This window comes from Hypanus sabinus, chromosome 16 (assembly GCF_030144855.1).
Source record: "Hypanus sabinus isolate sHypSab1 chromosome 16, sHypSab1.hap1, whole genome shotgun sequence".
Classification (NCBI taxonomy): domain Eukaryota; kingdom Metazoa; phylum Chordata; class Chondrichthyes; order Myliobatiformes; family Dasyatidae; genus Hypanus; species Hypanus sabinus.
In genome coordinates this window covers 33,082,808-33,103,942 of record NC_082721.1, presented here as the reverse complement: position 1 = coordinate 33,103,942, position 21,135 = coordinate 33,082,808, and the positions used below count along the sequence as shown (strand labels likewise).

The window sequence follows — 21,135 nt, the reverse complement described above, 5'->3', positions numbered from 1 at the left end:
CTTAATACTGCAAACAACAGTTCTATATATAAAGCAAACATGCCTTCCTCCTTTCTTCTTGCATTAGCATCATGTCTACCTGAAGTATTTTGCATCCTCCCGTTCATTTATTAAGAATATTCGTCTTAATATTGAATTGCAACGAACATTGCCACAAACTTCCCTCTGCTCATTTGTTTCTACTCACCTTTCCATTTCCTAGTTTTTGAACACACTCACTAATTATGAATCCATTGTTCATTCATTCTAACTAAATTTTGAGTTTGAACTTTAAAGGGCTTCACCCCTCACTGTTGCAATAACTATATCATTTTAACTAAATGAAAACTTTCACTGTAAATTTCTTTGAAATATCCTGAGGATTCTATAAGACCTGGGATTCAAAAGGTAAATGGAAGTCTTTCCTTTTCACTACAGTTTTATAATTGATCATTCATGTGCTCTGTTTATACCATTGCTGTGCTCACTACAATAGCAAAATCCATAGTAATCACTATAAGTCCTACTAACTATGCTTATTATGAGACCATTAGTCATCTTTTTATTGCACTGTTTAAAAGGAGGGACAGTCGTTCACTCCTGACCTTGGATGCTGTCTGTGTGAAGTTTATACATTCTCACCGTAACGGTATGTGTCTCCCCAGGGTGTTTTGGTTTCCTCCTATGTTCCAATCATTTACAGGTTGGTGGGTTAAATGCCCATTGTATATTGTCCCTATTGTGTTGGTGAGTGGTAGAATGAGAGGAAAGTTGATGAGAGCATGGGGAAAATGAAAATGGGATTAAGATAGGAAAACTGTAAAAATGTACAGAGCTGATGGTCAGCATGGACTCAGCTTGCCAAAGTGCCTTTTCCATACTGTGAACACAAGGGCTTCTGTAGATGCTGGAAATCTAGAGCAACACACAAAGTGCTGGAGGATCTCAGCAGGCCAAGCAGAATCCATGGTGAATAAACAATCAATATTTTGGGCTGAGATCCATCAACAGGACTGGAAAGAAAGTGGGAAGAAATCAGAATTAAGAAGTGGGGGGGTGCGAGAGAACAAACTGGCAGATGATAGATTAAGTCAGGTGAGGGGTAAGTGGGTGGAGGAATGGGGGATGGAGTGAGAAGCTGAGTGGTGATAGATGGAAAAGGTAAAGCATTGAAGAAGAAAAGTATCTTAAAAAAGAGGGGAGTGGACCATAGGAGAACGGAAAGGAGAAGGCGCACCAGAGGGAGGTGATGGGCAACTGAGGAAAAGGGAATGGGTAAAAGGGGAGCCAGAATGGGGAATGGAAAAAGAGAGATGGGGGTGGAGAAATCAATGTCCTCCAGATTGGAGGGAGCCCAGATAGAGCCCAGAGGTATTGTTCCTCCAACCTAAGAGTAGCCTCATCATGGCAGTAAGGGAGGCCATGAACCAGTATGTCGGAATGGAAATGGAAAATAGAATTTAAACTATGAAATCAAGGTCAAATACCTTTGTTCTGTCCTCCACAACAGACTTAATTTCCTGGTGGCCTCCCATTTTAACTTACAGTAATTTCTCCCCCTTCCTCTTCGCTCTTTCCATTCCCCATTCCAGCTCCCCTCTTAACCCTTCCTTCTCCTAACCTGCCCATCACCTCCCTCTGGTGTCCCCTCCTTCTCTTTCTCCTATGGTCCATTCTCCACTCCTATCAGATTATTTTGCCTTCCCCTTTTCCACCTATCTTCTCCCAGCTTCTCACTTTATCCCCTTTCCTCTACCACCTGGTTTCACCTATTAACAACAACCTTTGTGCTCTTTCCCCTCCGCAAACCTTCTTATTCTGTCTTCTTCCCCTTTCCTTTCCAGTCCTAATGAAGAGAGTTGGACCAAAATGATGACAGTTTATTCCTCTCCATAGCTGCTGCCTGACCTGCTGAGTTCCTCCAGAACTTTGTGTGTATTTTCCATATTGTACAACTTGTGACTCTGTTAATACGTCATAGCCCACCACCATGTGGCCATTATGCTCACTACATGGTTAGCATTTGTACAGGAAATTGTGGAGCAAAAGCATATCTTTTTTCCACTTTATCAAACTGTCTCAGTTGATATACTGTGTCCCTTTTTCCCTCCTTTCTTTCCCTGGCTTTATATTAAAATAGAAGTTAAGTGACTTTTTCCAGCTTTGTATAAAGATATTAATTCAGTTTTTTTCTCACCACTGCATATCCTGTCTTTTTTAATTTCATATTTTCAGGATCTGCTGTATTTGTTTAGTTCTGTTTTGGGGTTAAGTGACCACACTCTGAATGTCATTTATATTACGCACATTACAGCCACATGGTTTAAAGGAAGTAAAGTTTCTGAGGCAAATGAAGAATCACCTGTATAACAACAATGCTGATGGTACATAAATAAAGGTATTATGTGGAATGATTGTTTTTTCTGCTGAAGGATCTGACATGTGGGGTATTGGCCCACGGGTGTGATTGTTATTCACTAATTTATTCAAAACACCATTCTTCATTTATTTATCCAGTGACTGTCAGAATATTTGATCAATAGAAATATCTGATCACACACAATTTTTCGCTGTCATTAATGTTTAAAAACTAAAGGTCAAAAGGGTAATACTTATTTCTTCATGTGTGATCAGATAACAGTGCATTCACACACCAGTAATTTACCTAATGTGAATCACTGTGAATCTCACCATGTGGATCAAGAACTTAGTGTTGAGCACGTATAAGGTTTTTCCTCCTTTAAGTGTTTGATTTATTGTGGATATTTAAAGAAAGAGAAATAATCCTACCTCAGCAACAGAATACTATCTTCACCTTAGTATTCTAAGGTCTTCGTTCTGATTTTATTTTTGCACTAATGTCATATTTTGCACAGAACTGCTTCTTATATTTCTGCAGTACTAGGCCATGCACTTTTCCTGTTGCTGCTCTCAAGTAGAAGACATTGACCATTTATTAAATTCCATAAATACTTGACCTGCGAAGTTCCTCCAGCATTTTGCGTGTGTTGATGCTGTCTACAATCACATTTTCATTCCATAATAAATAGAAGAGCAACCCAAAGTTGTAATTAATGTGTAATTTTAATCCTATTTATTCTTCCTTTCTAAATGTGTTATTAAACTGGTTTGTAATTTCCCTACTCTGTTTAAAATTATTTCTATTTTTTATTCAAAAAGTAATTTTTGGACATTCTCTAGTTAAACTTAAATCTCTGTTTTCTACTACTAAAACATCTGAAGATCCAAAACAATCTCCTTTAATTGGTTCTGAAGCAGAGGAAGTATGAGACCAAACAGCCATGAACAAAGAGAGACTGAAAATCTGAGAAAGTCCTGTGTGCTTTGGTACCCTCTGGCATTGCTACCACAGCATCGCTATCTCAATCACAGCGTGAAACGAGGTGAAGGGACAATGTTGGAGAAGACAATGAGTTTGAGTATAGGATCATGACAGAAGAAAAAAAAAACTGCACCATGATGGAAACAGAAATAGGAATTCAATTTTGTAACAGAAATGCTCCAAATGATACGTTTATGATAAGTTACTTTGAATTGATTTTGCAATATAATAGAAATATTCTAAATGATATTTGGAAGGGTAATGAAATTAAGAACAGGTTACTTTCTCAAATAGTGATAATACAATAGAATGAATAACACAGAAACAGAACCTTTGGCTTACCATGTCTGTGCTGACCAGCAAATACTCATCCATACTAATATCACCTGCCAGTGCTTGGTCTACAACCTTCTCTGCCTTGGCGATTCAAGCACTTATTTGGATGCAGTTTATGTGTAGTGAGGGTTACCTGCCTCTACCATCCATATGGCAGTGCAGTCCAAATTCCAAATAACCTTTGGCTGAAAAATATTCTTCAGATCGCCTTTCATTCTTCTAACCCTTTAGCCTAAACTTTGCCCTCTAATTTTAGACCCTTCTGTGAAAAGGGAAGTTGGCCTTAGTGGAAACAGAAAAACAACCTAAAAATCCTTTTCGAATGATGAAAGATGAGATGGTGCAAACATAGTGAGGGTGTCAGAAATAATGAAAGGTGGTAGCTGAATGTGGTAGCTGGTGTGATGGTAAATGAGAAAAACATTTATTTCCAGGGTGGGAGGAATACGTCTACCAAAGATAAAGAGAAAAAAATGAATATAAAAAGGAATAAGAGAATATGGAAATAGGAATTAAACCTTCAGAGGAACCGTCAAAATTCACATGCAAATGTATACATTGATAATCAAAAGCTAAATAGATTTGTTTACATATAAATTATTACAGTACAAAATTCTAGGGAGTAAATTGGGAATGGAGAGGATAAGGAATATAACATTCAGCGAAATCCGAAAGCTCTCAAATATTTTTACAGCCAGCTATTGTAAGGCACTCGGCGGCAATATTCAAATAAATCGTTTACTAATAATCAGACGCACTTTTGACCAGGACAAACGATCTATGGTTTATGCCATTCTGAAAATTCTTAATTTGTAACTTTTGTTAATTAATAATTTTCATTTTAAAGATGGGCTGACATTTAATAACGACACAGTGTAATTTGAACATATTAATATCCATTAAGATCGAGCACGTCGAAATAAACTAAAACCTATCACTTGTAAAACATGTTGCTAAGGAGATATCTTGCTGATATTTTAAGAAATACCAGTAATGTAAAATAAATAATGAATCTAAGAGCCGGAAAATATCAAAAAAGTAAATATGGAGCTATAAGGATTTACACTTATCACATTATTCTGTTTTTACTTTCATACATTGTTCTAAACGCCCAATTTCAAACTGAAGTTACAGACGCATCCCTTTAATTGGGCAACTGAAGGACCCAATGTCAAAAAGGAGAAGCTTAAATCAACCGCCTGGAATAAAAAAAAAATAAACCTGCGTTATCTGACGAAACATTTAGTAATAATTTAAATGGCTGAAGCACCTGGCAAGTTGGTGAATTTTTAATTTCATTCGGATTTCAGGCAGCTCCTGGACAGTCAGAGTGAGACTCATGCGCCTGAGCCCCGGGCGTCAGCGGAGTCGCGCTGGTCGCCAACATGGAGGTGGCGTATGTCTGTGAGTGGGATAAGTGGCCGAAGAGCAATTACTGTCCCTCGGTGCCACTAGTATGCGCCTGGTCCTGTAGGAACCTAGTTGCTTTCACAACCGACCTGAAGAACGAGGAAGAGCAAGGTAGGTGTTGGGCCTGATACCAGGTGTGCCCAATGTTTGCATTGTCTTGGTGTGATACTGGGGAAGTTTCACATTCAGACTGCTAGTCTTCATACGGCATTCTTTGTACAGCCAGGGATATGGATTTCTGTAGTGTTAACGCCCGCTTCAAAAATACTCGGGTCCTGCAGATACATCGTGTGACTTGCAACCCATTTTCACAGAACAAGATTTCAAATACATGTTTAATAATACTTGAGTAACAATACAGTTTTATAACCGATAGCGTGTATCATTGAATAGGAAATTTGCAGATTCAAATTCAGTTCCTAAACATGACGAAATCTAGGTGTCACTGCCTTGTTTCCGTTAAGATGAATTGCGTTCTCTGAGGTGGATGTGATGACATTTCTTTGCAGAAAAAATTGGGTCTTCGGTCAGATGTAAGAGTTGAGAGGGGAAGGAGAAATGCTTAGGGCCTCCAAAATATGTTTTGTGATTTTAAGCTTTGTCTTGTGCTTATTTTAAGTTGGTGTTTTTATTAATCAGGACTGCCAGCAGACGTGCAAGACACTTATGCCTCAGGCACAGCTACCACCAACATTGTATGGGTTCCCTAAGAAACACAAGGAGGCCTTGAGGCCTATTGTGAGCATTTAGTGACCACACTGCCTGCAGTGCGCATCACATTGAAGGCTGTGAGCATCACATCACAAACTTGACTGACTTTGTAAAAGCGATAACCAGCATCCAGCTGAATCCGGAGAACATAATGGTCAGTTTCAATGTGTTGGCCCCATTCACAAGAGTTCCCATTAAGAACAGCTTCAAGGTTTGATAAGGATACCTTTGCCCTTTTTGAACACACCCATACATCAACATTCTTCCTCCAGGGGAACTACTGGGAACAAATGGACAGGGTGGCCTTGTCACTGGTTATTGCTAATTTCTACATGGAAGATTTTGAGAAGAGGGCTCTGAGTTAATTGCCCTTGCGCCCCAAATGCTTTTTCAGATACATTGATAACACCTTCGTAGTGTGGTCTCATGGACTCCAGGCACACCCAACAGTTCCATGACCATCTAAACAGTGGAGATGAAGAAGAATGTTTGCCTCCTGTTCCTGGACATTCTAATATGACAGAAACCAGACACGGCGTCTGTTGGAAGTCCACTCACATGGACTTGTACCTCAACAGTAACAGCTCCATCATGCCTCCAAACGTAGAGCAGTTCTTTCCACTTCAATTAACTGTGTGAAAACTATTTTGGACCTGGAAACTCTCCCAGAGGAAATAAGACAAATACGCATGACGTTCCTACAGGATGGCTGTAGGTGAAGCAAATCAATCAGGTCCTTAAAAGGACTGATGGAAAAACCAGGAAACCTAGCAATGAGGAGGAAGCGGTCACTACTGCCTATCTTCCCTATATTTCTAAAGTTTCTGGAAGGATTCCTGAAGAAATAATGGATTAGTACCATCCACAAATCTGTAAGGAAGCTAAAATCATAACTTACGCAGGTCAAAAATGACTTGGGACCCTGGTTGGCTGCCATTTTCAGGATTCCCTGTGAATGTGGAGCAGTGCATATCAGCCAGGCGGGATGCACAGTGGAAACCTGCATCAAGGAACACAGGAAGTGTATCTATTTGGGTTACCCGGAGAAATCCACAGTAGCAGAATGCTGCATTCTCAATGACAATTGGATTGACTTTGGCACAAACTACTGTGCCATGCCAGTGGCTTTTGGGACTGTCTGGTAAAGGAAGCTTCTGAAATAAAACTAGAGGAAAAGAATGTTAACGAAGATAAAGGTCTTGCTCTAAGTAAGAACTGGAATTTGATTGTAAGCAAGGTGGGACAGCGGAAACTGGATGAGGACTAACCAATCAGAATGGACGGATGATGGGGGTATAAATACCATTAGACTCAACATGCCCAGGCATCATCCCTGATGAAGATGGCAGAGTTTGTCATCGAAATGTTGGTTACCCGGCTGGAAGCCCGAGAAGAGGTTATTTGTCATACATGCTCGGAGAGAAAGCGTTAGATCCTTTTTCAACATCCACAGACTTTCCAACAGATTTGTCAGGCAAGGGTTCCCTTTTAGAAAACCATGCTGACTTAGACCTGTTTTATCTTGTGCCTCCAAGAACTCTTGAATAAACCATACATTTTTCCAACCACTGATGTCAGGCTAGCTAGCTTTCTGCGCAGGCGAACTGGCTCACAAATAGCCAGCGTGAGGGGGGAGACTTTGGTAATGCACCTCCTGACATCATTTCCACCCGGAGAGGCCAGGCGCTAGGGATTAAATGCCAGCGCTGCGGAGTATGAATAAACTAGTCTCGAAACGACTTACCGACTGTGTGTTGTTATTTCAGCGCTGTGTGTAGCACATCGCTACAAGCCTATAATTTCCGTTAGTAAACACAAAGTACACTGAAGATGCTGTGGTCAAATCAACACATACAGACAAGCTGGAGGAACTCAGCAGGTCGGGATCCATTTCAACGGATGCTGCCCGACCTGCTGAGTTCATCCAGCTTTTGTACGTGTATAATTTCCTTTGTTCTGAGTCCCTCCCTTCCTAAAGAGTATCTGACAGGTGTGAGATATTTACAATATTAAGAAAGACATTAGGAACAGTGAGCCATCTGATCACAACAGTAGGATCTCGGAGACCATTAAAGTTGGAGATGTGAAAAGGAATGCAATGCAAGTAGAGGACTGTACAGTTGGGTGATAGTTTTCTGCAGACTTGACAAGAGGTCTACATTGCCTGCTTGGGATGTTGACACATTCCCATCAGCGGGAGAAGTTGGATCAAACTGCCAGGGTTCACCTAGGATCTATTGACATGGTAGATCCAAAAACAAGGTTCTGTTCATCAGTTGTCTAACAGATTGAAAGGAAATAGGGATGAGATAGGGACTAAATTAAAATTGAACATTAAAGGTAATATCAGTATTGTTTCCTGATCCACATGTAAACTGGATTTGGTTTGAACAAATCAGAGATCTTCATGCCTTTGCAGAAAGTTGTAACTTCACATCTCATGTACTAACATCATTGGCAGACTTACCAAGAGAAATCCACGGTAGCAGAACGTTGCATTCTCAATGACCATAGGATTGACTTCGGCACAAAACTACTGTGCCGTGCCAGTGGCTTTTTGGACTGTCTGGTAAAGGAAGCCTTTGAAATAAAACTAGAGGAAAAGAATGTTAACAAAGATAAAGGTCTTGCTCTAAGTAAGAACTGGTATTTGATTGTAGGTAAGGTGGGACAGCGGAAACCTGATTGGATGAATCTTTTTAGCAATGAATAAAAATAGCAGAAGATCTAAGAATGTTGTGACATGAGGGCAGTTTGAGTGGAAAAGAAGTTATTAGAATACAGAAATGAAGCCGTGTATTTTGGGAAGAAGCGTAGAAAATAAAATCAGTTTAAATGATGAGTATCTAATTATTAGTAAGTTGAGAAGTGTTAATGTTTTGACTGGGTTCATAGTGTACTACAGTGCAGAAATAGGCCCTTCAACCTGTCTAGTCTGTGTCGACCAACTGTTTCTGTCTTTCCCATCTACCCACACTAGGACCATAGCTCCCTATCTATGTACCTATCCAAACTTCTCTTAAATGTTGCAATTGAATCTGCATCCACACCTCCGCTGGCTGCTCATTCCACACTTGCATGAAATTCCCTCTCAGGTTCATGGGATGCAGAAATTCATTCTGGTAATTAGGAAAGCAAATGTTCTGTTGGCCTTTTTTGCAAAGGGTTGGAGGACAAAGGTAAAGTTTTCTGAGATTGTACTAAGCTTTGATGATACTTCATTTGGAGTGCTGTTAACTGTTTTGGTCTCGATCCTTAAAGGGCAAGGTTCCATTCCCAAGTGCTTCTCCTATAGAGAGGGATTGCTGTTGGGCTATGCTGACAGGAGTGTAAAAGTAGATCTCATTGGATAAGTAAAGGTTCTGTGAAGTTTATTATTGGACACCCAAGATTAAGGGATTTAGTTTCAGGAAAAGGATGGAGAGGAGGGCAAATTTTCTAACAAATACTCTTAAATATTTTGGGAAGTTTCTACATGCGGAATGTACATATTCATTGAGTATATTCAAACCTGAAGCTGTCTTTTCAATATTAAGGAAACAATGTATATGTGAATCGTGCAGGAGGGTGAATAAAGCATAAGATCATCTATATTTTTAATAAAAGAACATTCAAGAAGCTGTTTGATTGACTGTTTCAGTCTAAATTATGGATGGTGTTTTGACCAGTATTTGCCTTAGCCAATATCAAACTACAGATTATTTGATTATTATTTGCTTCTTCTGGATGCTTTATTTACCACATTGCAAAGTAATGGGAAAATATTTCAACAGAAGGTCACTAAGTCATTGATTTAGTGTGTGTTTTTAGGTCATGACTTTTGAACAATTTGCTTTCAAAATGAAAGTTTCTGAAAGCTTTGTTTTTTTTAGGAATTTTTCTTTTGTTGTTGGTTCTGCAATAGAATGCCATCTGGGGCTGTAGATAATCCAGTGGCTGCAAAAGAACTATTTTCCTAAAAATTAACTGTAATACTGTCAGCAAGAGAAAAATCAACTAGTTAAGGATCATACATAAAACTAAACGAGGAACGTTATGTTATTGAGAACCAGGAGATGTCAACTGATTATAATAAAATAATGCAGAATAATAAAAATGTTAGTGGGAAATATTGGGCACAGTATCTAAAATCTATAGCATTTAACTATTGGGGTTAAAGCAATAGAAACCAGGAATTCCTCAAAATGGGAGAGATAAGAATAAAATATTTTTTAGTATAAATTAAATGTTGAGACTACATACTATTTGAAATACATTTTCATCTTTAATTTGTTTGTTCTAATTTCTATTTGTGGATTTGAATTTCTCAAAAGCTAGCAGTCTTGTGAGCTGAAGCTGAGCACCAATTGAACTGACATATAGTACATTTGTAATAAACAAAGGAATGTTCATTGTGTTACCATCCTGCTAAATGATCACTGATTAGAATTCTAATGAATTCTGTCATCTGAATACTTCAGTTTCATGGGCTTGCTGGCCTTGATGCTTGCTAAGTGGTATTTACAAAGTGAAGATTTTTTTGGATTTTAAATATTTGTGGATTTATTTTTTCCCTTTCCAATAAAGTTTGCTCAATCCTATCTGAAATGCATTCTCTTTATACTTGCAGACTGACATGCCAACTACTCCCGCTTGCCATTTTTTTTTGGCAGAGTTTGATTAAATTGAAAATAATTTAGAACATGAATTTTGTGGCTAAAAATGTTTTCTGAAAACCTTTAATTTTTCTTTCAGATCTCACTTATATGATACACATTTTGGACACTGAACATCCTTGGGATGTGTACTCTATAAACTCCGGACACCATGAAGTGATCACCTCTCTGGAGTGGGACCAATCAGGTAACGTGTTAGTGTGTCAATAAGTAATGTCACATGATAGTGACACATGATTTTAAAATAATTAACTCTATTGCCCTCCCACGAGATTGTGGCCATTAGGCCACTGAAGGTCTTGGGGCTAAGAAATGAATCATTAAAAGGTTTTCACAATATTTGCAACTGCCCCTTCATTTCTCGGTGTGTCTGGAGTTAACATTTCAACACTCTAATAGAATATCTCTGCTATATGTTATAAGTAGGGAAGTTTTAAAATTCTTTGAAGAACATGTTTGATTTTCACTACCATATTGTAGAGGGGAAATATTTTTTCTGTATGTAAACTCTCACTTTGGATGATACTTTTTAAAACAAATGTACATATTTCCTGTGGATAACTGGTGTATATTTTTTATTTTCATTTTGGAATGTTACATAGAAAATATCTACTAACTGAGTGAAGTTTTTCCATAATTATTGAGTACTAAAATGTATAATTTTGAAGCGACTTGTTTTCTATAATGACATTTTTGCTCCATCTCTCTGTGTAAGGTTCCCGGCTGTTATCAGCTGATGCTGATGGTCAGGTGAAATGTTGGAGTATGACGGATCACCTAGTGAATAGCTGGGACAGCACAGTTGGGAGTTCAGTAGACGGCGACCCTATTGTGGCCTTGTCGTGGCTGCACAATGGTGTCAAGTTGGCCTTGCATGTAGACAAGGTTTGTGTTGTAATCAAAACCCTGAATAATATTCCTGTTACCTCCCAATAACAAAATATATTGATAATTACATTTGACACCTTGGTCGCTAACAGTAGGATGCAACACTTAATAGTCTGTGCTGTTGAAGATGCATATAATTAAGAGAGGTCAGAATTGTTTTGATTTTAACTTGTAATAATTCAAAGTGATTTCATACTCATTTGCTTAAAATATTGTGCAATTATAGAAAAATGTATGGTAAAATAGCACGTTATAGTTTTATTTATATTGGTGCTAAATGGTTACACTTAATTGTTGAGACTGGGTTTTCTGTAAATAATGATGCAATGGCAGACTTGCCTTTCTGTCACTCTAGGAAGAAATTCATTTGGGCAGCCCAGTGATGCCATTAGTAGAGCTGCTGCCACACAGCTCCAGGGACTTGAGTTTGATTCTGATCTCTGGCGTTATCGGAGTGGAGTTTACATGTCCTCCCTCTGACCACGTGAATTTCCCCGGGAGTTCTGATTTCTCTCACACCCCAAAGATGTGTGGGTTGGTGGGTTTATTGGATCTGGAATAAATGGAAACTAAAATGCAGATGCATTTCTTGCATCTGATTTTACAGTTGCGGTGATTATAAATAATATGGTCCAAATAATAAACTGGCCAACTTCACAGGCTCTTTTAATTTACAGCCACAAAACCATTTTAAATTACTGGATGGTGTGCCAAGCTAATTTGATCTACCCGGGCTTTTTAGAGCATTTTTACTGCTCTTGTGTTTAATAAACAAAATGTGTTGCTGTCCAATTACTTGACTTGGCACAGCATTACAATTTTAATTTTATTTTCTGTGCTGATTAGTATTTTTTATCACAGTTATCTTTACAAGTGGTTTAACAGAATTAGAGATGACATGTTTTTCTGTTTTATTTCCCTGTCAATCAGTCTGGAGTAACCAATTTTGGCGAGAAATTTTCGCGGGTGAAATTCTCCCCGTCCTTGACGCTCTTTGGAGGAAAACCAATGGAAGGTTGGATCGCTGTAACCATTAGTGGTCTAGTGACTGTGTCATTATTGAAACCCAGTGGACAAGTTCTCACTGCTACAGAAAGCTTATCGCGGCTGAGGAGCAGAGTTGCGCTAGCAGACATTGCATTCACTGGTGGTGGAAACATTGTGGTGACCACATCAGACGGCAGCAGCTCATCACCTGTTCAGTTTTATAAAGTCTGCGTGAGTGTTGTTAATGAGAAGTGCAAAATTGATACTGAATTGCTTCCCTCGCTCTTCATGCGCTGTACGACTGACGTTGCTCGAAAGGAGAAATACCCCGTTGTCACTCACCTGAAATTTTTAACAAGAGAAACCTCTGAGCAGGTAAGATGTCAGTGTTGCCATATTCATTAAATGGCTCTGCAGCCACTTCTAAATACCACCTATGTGTAGGCATAAATAGTTCCCTTTTGAAATCATTAATTTTGGTGGTTTGCCTGATTTTTGAGGTGGCAGCATTGTCCTGTGTTCCTGGTTTTTTTCAATTTAAACATACAGTCGCGAACCCTTTGTAATTGCTTGGTTTTCTGCATTAATTACTCATAAAATGTGGCTTGATCTTCATCTAAGTCACAATAATAGACAAACACAATCTGCCTAAACTAATAACATACAAACAGTTGTACTTCTTGTCAATACCATTTAAACAATCACAGTCTAGTTCCCAGCCCTGCAAAAGGGTCTCAGCCTGAAATGTGGACTGTAGTCTTTTGCATAGATACTGCCTGGCCTGTTGAGTTTCTCCAGCATTGTGTGCGCATGCGTGTGCCGTATAGTTATTGTGTTAGTTTTGTCGTACAAAATGTGTGGGCTTCCAGTTCTCTATTCACCTATCCATTTCACCTTCCATGGTATAAACTTCCTATCTGCAGTACATTGAATTTTAAGATTCTAATCAAATCTGAGACCAAGCTCCTCCACTCTTTCAGTCCTCCCTGCTTGTGTATCCTCTATTTTTTGGAGCTGCAGTCCTTAACAATAAATGAATAATCAAGTTAATAAATTATCTCCCAAAGTTAATTGTTTCTGCTTATTTTGCTTTTTCTACATATATTGATCTATATTTTTCATTCAAGCTTTCAGTCTCCTGAGATAGCAGGATGCCACGTTTTTATTATTAATTTTCCTTTATGAGAACTTTCAAGGTCAATAGTTACTACATACATGCAAACAGCCTAGAACAGTTCACTTCTACCTGCTGACATGATGTGGCACTCGAAACAGTGCTTGAAGAACAATAGGAAAGCATAAGATTTATGATAATAAGTTAATCTGGATAATGAGCAGTGAACTTCTGAGTTGAGGTTGGTGAAATTTGATTAGTCTAGAGTTTGAACATTATAGCTGAGTGTATGAGTAACTGCCATACTCTTACTTCCTGCAGGTGTTGCTATGTGCTTCCAGTCTGACGGGCAGCATTGTAGAATGTTGGTCGTTACGGAAAGAAGGGTTGCCAGTAAGCAATAGTTTTCAAACAATTTCCCCAGTGGGTGAGTACGGAGATTGCTGCTCTAAGCAGGGCATATAATTTCAGATTGCGAACAATTCGAGTTAAGGTTTAAACTAGGGTTTCAGAGAAGTTGCAATCAATAAACTAGAAAATTTGCATCTTTTTCCTGTGTCTTGGTGGCTTGCTTTTTGCCCTATATGGTGTGTTATAAATGAACTGAATGAAGTGAGCTCTTTATGAGGCAGATGGTGAGTTCAAAACTGTTTTATCTCCTTTGATAGACTAGCTACAGCTGTGCATGCTTTCAATTTTATTGCCTGTATGTCAGTATTGACTAAATGGTTCATGATAGACATTAGGTTATTGAAATGCCATCAAATGTGCATGTTATTTTCCCTTCAATAAAAATCGTAAAGTTTAGTTTAAATAGAAACATAGAAAATGGGTGCAGGAGTAGGCCATTTGGCCCTTCGAGCTGCACTGCCATTCAGTATAATCATGGTTGATCATCCAATTCAGAACCCTGTACCTGCTTTCTCTCCATCCCCCCGATCCCTTTAGCCATGAGGGCCATATCTAACTTCCTCTTAAATATAGCCAGTGAACTGGCCTCAAATGTTTCCTGTGGCAGAGAATTCCACAGATTCACCACTCTCTGTGTGAAGAAGTTTTTCCTCATCTCGGTCCTAAAAGGCTTCCCCTTTATCCTTAAACTGTGACCCCTAGTTCTGGACTTCCCCAACATCGCAAACAATCTTCCTGCATCTAGCCTGTCCAATCTCTTTAGAATTTTATATGTTTCAATAAGATCCCCCCCTCAATCCTCTAAACTCCAGTGAGTATAAGCCTAGTTGATCCAGTCTTTCTTCATATGAAAGTCCTGCCATCCCAGGAATCAATCTGGTGAACCTTCTCTGTACTCCCTCTATGTCAAGAATGTCTTTCCTCAGATGAGGAAATTATGGAATTAAATCCTAAACTTCTAAAGTCAATTAGACCCTGAAGTAAGATGAATTTCTGAATGTAATATTACACTTAATCATTGAGACCTCATAGCATACTTGCTTTATGAATTTCAAAGATTCATTACCCATTGGGTGAAGAAGTTACTTCTTAGCTCCACAGGGAATGGCCAAACTTTGGGCTTCTGGTACCAGAACCCAGTCAAGAGAAGCCCCTAGCCTGTCAAACCCTTAAAAATGTTGTATATCTATTATTCTAATTTCTAGAGAGCATAGACAGAGTGTGTTTAATCTTTCCTGCCATCCCAGGAAACATTTTGGTGAACCTTCATTGCACTGCTTTTGCAAATCCCTCAGGGTCAGGTGCCAACTCTTGCACTTTGAATCCTCTTACAATGAGCGTTAATGTATTTTTTGCTGTAACTTGCAGTGATTTATGTAAAAAAAAATCTTACAAATCTGATTTGTTTTTTTTTACTAATTATGTAACATTTGATACAAGTGATTCTTAAACTCTGCCCTTTCATTATAACCAGTTGTTTTTCACTGTCTTGTATTTGCCAGTTTTAATGATTCAGGCCTAATTAGAGTAACGTGATGGAAGTTTTGACTTATGAACTATTCTGCTCAGAATCTAGTATTTTTGAAAGCAGACTCAATAGATTGACTTGTATCTTTGTGTTTATGATTCTGTTATATTTCAGTTTTATCATACCTGAAGACTAAAGGCGATAGAGTTTATGACAGTTACTGAATTAATTAGTTATAAGCCTTCACTTCAATAATTTTCATTGCTTTCCAGTTTAGTATTCTGAAGTTATTCTTCTGTTTTAAATGAATTATTGAAAGGTGCTGGTGTTCTGAGGGGCCTGGAATCCTTGTACATAAATCATTGCAAGAAATGTAGAGAAATTTTTAAGAAGTAAAATTGTTCGATGAAATGGATCAATAATTCATTATGGTAAAATATTTATTTTGCTCCTAAATTGCTATTGAAGGTAACATACCTTTCATTAGTTTTCTATTCACTCTACTGTTTTCTTACTCGCCCAGGTGATAAACAGCCAAGCATCCTCAAATGGAGGATTCTATCTGCAACCAATGATCTGGATCGTGTAACAGCTGTGGCTTTACCCAAACTTCCCATCTCACTTACCAGCACTGACCTAAAGGTGGCAACAGACACCAAATTCTTTCCAGGCCTTGGTTAGTATTACAACTTGCATGGTCCAAAACGAAAACAAAGTTTTCTTAATATTATCCAGTGTAGATCCTTATGAAAGATCTCGTTTAGGGATTTACTTCATTGATAAGTTGTATTTGATTTCAATGTCTGTGCAAGAGGACCATGTAAATTGAATTATCTTTGATTTGGATGGGATGCTAGTCTGGGCACTCAAAGTAATTCTATTTTGGAAGTTTTAATCAATAAACAAATGACAAGTTAGAATTTGTGTTGGCTTCATTACTACTCTCCTTATTGATCTGACTTCCTGGTTGATTTGGAGAACATATTCTAATGCAAAGCACTATTGAGAAGAAAATCTTTAAATGGTTCCTTGCATCACAGTAGAAGGGATACACCATTGTCATGTTTCTTTTATCTCTACCATTAATGAGTTTACAGTTCTTATATGGAGTTACTTTATAGTTTATTTTCATAACATCTATCTCATAATTGCTTAATGCGGTTGCTCACTGTTTACCCAATATATTGACTTAAGTAAACATTATGCATAATAAACACCAACTATAGTTGTGATAAGTGGGTCATGAAAATGTATTTGTGTTTGTTGTGGAGAATTGACTAAATTCCACTTTCCTTCCTATTTCCAGGCCTTGCACTAGCATTCCATGATGGAACTATTCACATTGTTCACAGGCTTTCACTACAAACTATGGGAGTCTTCTACAACATGCCCTCCCAACGGTCAACGGATGACCAGTCTATTAAACGCCAGCGCACAACTGCATCTTCTGTGCACTTCAAAGCTCTGCAGCTATCCTGGACTTCATTGGCACTAGTAGGAATAGACAGCCAAGGAAAGGTGAAAATACTGTTGAATTATGATCAATATCTAAAGAGATATTTCAGTTTCTGAAGTTCAGTAATTGCACATGAAATGCTGAAACACAACAAAAATATTTCTTCCCACACATCAGTTATGGACTGTTTCCATGTTTATATTCAATTTTCCTTCTGCATTTGAACAGATTTTCTTGTATCAAGCAGCTTGTAAATAAAGTAACTTTGGGGTTGGGATAGATTAACTGCTTAAATATGGTTTGCTTGGAAAATGTCACTACTTGAGTGTTACTGGTCTCCCAACACTCTCCACTTCCTCCCCGTTCCATCCTCCCCTACTTCCCTCTAAGGAGTCTGAGTTAGGAAATTTCTTCCAAATACGCTGTGCTAGGAATTAGGCCAGTAACATTTTTGCAGTAATGTAAATTACTGGAAGAGCAGCCAGAGATTTGGACAGATTATTCAGGGTGTTGAGTTCATGGCTGCTGCAGAATTTAACTTCCAAGTAGTTCAATAAATCTGAAATAAATTAATTTCAGCAACTGAAACCTTGCAAATACCATATTGTAATTTTTAACAAACATCTGGTTTATTAGTGACCTTTAGTGAAAGAAGTTGCCATCCTCGTACATGGCATTGAGCCCACATATATGGTTAATTATTAACTGCTTCTCGGTTCATGGGTGATATGGGGTTGTGTATATATGTGGAATTTCTGGCATCATCCATTTTCCTGAAATGAATTTTAAAAGATCTCCAACTGATAGGTGTCTTTTATTATCTTCTTTACAGTTTGAATATTTATGTTACTTAAAATTTATTGCAATTTCAACACAACCAATCTCTGCAAGTACTAATTAGTTTCTATGTAATATAATGCAATTTTTTTTTTGAAGTGCAATTTTACGTTCTTGGTGAAATCTTGAAAGTTGATGTTCTTCTTATTCCCTCGTAGCTGAGCATGCTAAGAATCTCTCCTTCAATGGGTCACACATTAGACATGAACACCTCACTGCGTCATCTCCTTTTCCTATTGGAATACTCTATGGTGACTGGTTATGACTGGTGGGATATCCTTTTACATGTACAGCCTAACATGGTGCAAAACCTAGTAGAGAAGCTACATGAGGAATATACACGTCAGAATCAGGCTTTGCAACAGGTAAGAGTTCAGTAGAGTGGTAAGGTATGCAGTTTGGGTCTGTGATGTCTGCTCATTTTTGGGAAGTTTACTTTTTTTTGGTAATTACTCCTGTAATGTAAACTGAGCACCACAGAACAGAAATAGGCCCTTTGGCCCATGTAGTCTAAGCCAAGATGTTATTTTGCTTAGTCCAATCAACCAACATCTGAAACATAGCTCTCCCTACCCCTCCCTTCCATGTATTTATTCCAACTTCTCCTAAACGTTACAACCGAACCTACATCCACCACTTCTTCTGGCAGCTCGTTCAACACTTGCACCATCCTCCGAATGAAGTTCTCCCTCAGGTTCCCCTCAAGTACTTCATCTTTCATCCTTAACTTATAACCTCCAGTCTCAGCCAACCTTAGGGTAAATGCAAGCAGCCTTTTTCCCCTATCTATACCCCTCATAATTTTGTATAACTCTATCAAATCTTCCTGCATTCACCGACTCAAGACGGTTGAGGAAGTTTGATATGGGCCCCCAAATCCTACGAACTTTCTACAGGGTCACATTTGAGAGCATCCTGACTGGCTGCGTCACTACCTGGTATGGGAACTGTACCTCCCTTAATCGCAGGACTCTACAGTGACTGGTATGGACAGCCCAGCACATCTGTAGTTGTGAACTTCAGGACAGTTACAAAGACAGGTGTGAGAAAGGGGTCTGAAGGATCACTGGGGGCCCGAGTCACCCCAACCACAATCTATTCCAGCTGCTACCTTCCGGGAAACGGTACTGCAGCATAAAAGCCAGGACCAACTGGCTCCAGGACAGCTTCTTCCACCAGGCCATCAGACTGATTAACTCGTGCTGATTTGAGTGTATTTCTATGTTACATTGACTGTTCTATTTGTTGTACAATCGGCCCTCCTTATCCGCGGGGGATTGGTTCCAGGACCCCTCGCGGATACCAAGATTCATGGATTCCCAAGTCCCTTATTCAACGTGTCTCAATGTGGTGGACCTTAGGACCCAGCAGAGCCTCAGACCTTATTTAACCTGTCTCAGTGCGGTGGACATTAGGACCCAGCAGCAGAGATCTAAATCCACAGTGTTACTGTTCACAAAAATAATCTCGACCACGATTGAAAATAAAGTGGAAATAATAGAGCAATTGGAAAGAGGTAAAACGCCATCAGTCATTGGAAAAACATTAAGCTATGTCGGTCGACGATTGGAACAATTTTAATGGATAAAGTGAGAAAGGCCCTGCCCCGATGAAAGCTACAATTATTACTAAGCAACGCAATTGGTTAATTATTGGGTTTTGGGTTTTTGATCCTCCACATCAACCTGGCACGGTGGAGGGTGCACTCGGGAGCGATCTGTCCTGAGTCCTGAGAACTTCTGTTCCTGAGCCCAGTGCTGAAACATATGTTCTTAAATGTTTTATATGCATAGAAAGGTATATACTATATACTAAGACAAACGTTTGACTAACTGACGCTAAATAATACCGGATGTACCTGTTCTGACTTAAGAGAACTTGTAAGAGAACTTACAATTTTTTCGATCCCGATGCATGATAACTCATGAACATCGTCCTGTATACTTTAAATCATCTCTAGATTACTTATAATACCGAATACAATGTAAATGCTATGTAAAATAGTTGTTATACTGCATTTTCTAGGGAATAATGACAAGTAAAAAAAAATCTGTACATGCTTGAACAAGTGCTGGAAGAGCACTTCCAGGTTTTCACGATTTGTGGTTGGTGGAATCTGTGGATAAGGAGAGTCTACTGTGCATGACTGATTGCACATTTAGACAGAGACAAAACTAAGATTTTTACTACTCATATAAAGGAATTAAGAAATAAAGTCAATTCAATTCTCACCAGGGAATGAAGTCCTAACCTATTCAACCTTTCCTTTAGCTCTGGTCCTTAAGTTCCGACAATATCCTTATAATATCCTTTCAGTAATCTTTCAATCTTATTAACATTCTTCCTGCAGCTAGGTAACCAAAATTGCACAGTATTCCAGATTTGGGCCTATCTGCATATTGTACATCATCAACATAACATTCCAACTCCTGTACTCCTGATTTATGAAGACATGACTCATGCCATAAAATAGACATATTTATGTCACTATGTTTTTGCTAGCAATATATGAGCTATTTGGAATTGAACCTGACCAGTGGAAACTCTTACTAAATGAACAGAACAAGCAGCATCATTGTTTCCTACAGAGCATCAAATTCATGGGCAAGAATTGCCTTCAGCAGCCTGAAGGAAAGAGAAGGGAGCACAATTTCCAAACTGTCCATTTATGATACAAGTATTACAATCTCTGCTGTAATCATGCAAGTTTTAGTCTGGGGTTATTTGGTCAGATGAGAAACTGCAAGCCATCTGTACTTTAGGTTGCAATATCCATTACTCGCAGCAGACTCTGCACATGTGTGTTTATTGGCATCATTAGCAATGCAAGTTTTAAAATAAAATGAGCTTGCTGCCATGATCTACTAAGCTCTGCAAAGGTGTTCTCAGAGTTGGGTAGGAATTCAAGGATTCTGACATGAATGATGAAGGAAATGTATTTCCAAGTTGCGGTGATGTGTGAATTGGAAGGAAAAATTGCCGAGTATCTGGTAGATGACACAGATTTAGAGAGATGCTGTTGAAGGAGTTCTGGTATTTTATGGGTGTTGCTAGTCCAACAGTGTTGTGGCAGGAATGCAGAAGGGATTAGCTATCGGAAAAGATAAATAAGCTTGACTTATTTTGTAAAGGGTCGAGGGGGATCACTGGCAAGGCCTCTATATATTGCCCAGACCCATCTTCCTTTGGGAGGCGTTGGTAAGCCATTGCCTTGAACTGCTGAAGTCCTTCTGATGATTATGCTCCCATGGTACTATTGGGTATGTAATTGCTGCAGTGCCATCCTGGTAAACTCCAAATCCACAACCATCCCTTGATCTCCATTGACTTTAGTTTTTCCAGGGCTCTTTGATGGCATTCAGAACCTCCCTTGATATCAACAGCAGTCAGTTTTGCCTCTTCACTTCATTCTTGTTCAAAATATTAAATAAGTAAGTGGAGTTGAACAATTCTGGTGAAACTCAAACTGAGCATGGGTGAGCAAGTGATCAGTATGCTAGCACTATTGATAACACCTTCCATTACTTAATTGGTGGTTGG

General features: G+C 38.7%; 1 protein-coding gene across 1 annotated transcript in view; it reads left to right on the top strand.

Moving 5' to 3' along the window:
* Window positions 1–4,969: 4,969 nt before the first annotated feature.
* Window positions 4,970–21,135, top strand: part of med16 (mediator complex subunit 16) — a 28,636-nt gene continuing 12,470 nt past the window's right edge. Inside the window, exons 1-8 of the mRNA XM_059991520.1 lie at window positions 4,970–5,179; window positions 10,514–10,621; window positions 11,150–11,319; window positions 12,253–12,684; window positions 13,745–13,850; window positions 15,826–15,978; window positions 16,609–16,820; window positions 17,754–17,960. Coding sequence (XP_059847503.1) covers window positions 5,044–5,179; window positions 10,514–10,621; window positions 11,150–11,319; window positions 12,253–12,684; window positions 13,745–13,850; window positions 15,826–15,978; window positions 16,609–16,820; window positions 17,754–17,960 — 1,524 coding nt within the window. The 5' untranslated portion in view covers window positions 4,970–5,043. The remainder of the gene's footprint in view (window positions 5,180–10,513; window positions 10,622–11,149; window positions 11,320–12,252; window positions 12,685–13,744; window positions 13,851–15,825; window positions 15,979–16,608; window positions 16,821–17,753; window positions 17,961–21,135) is intronic.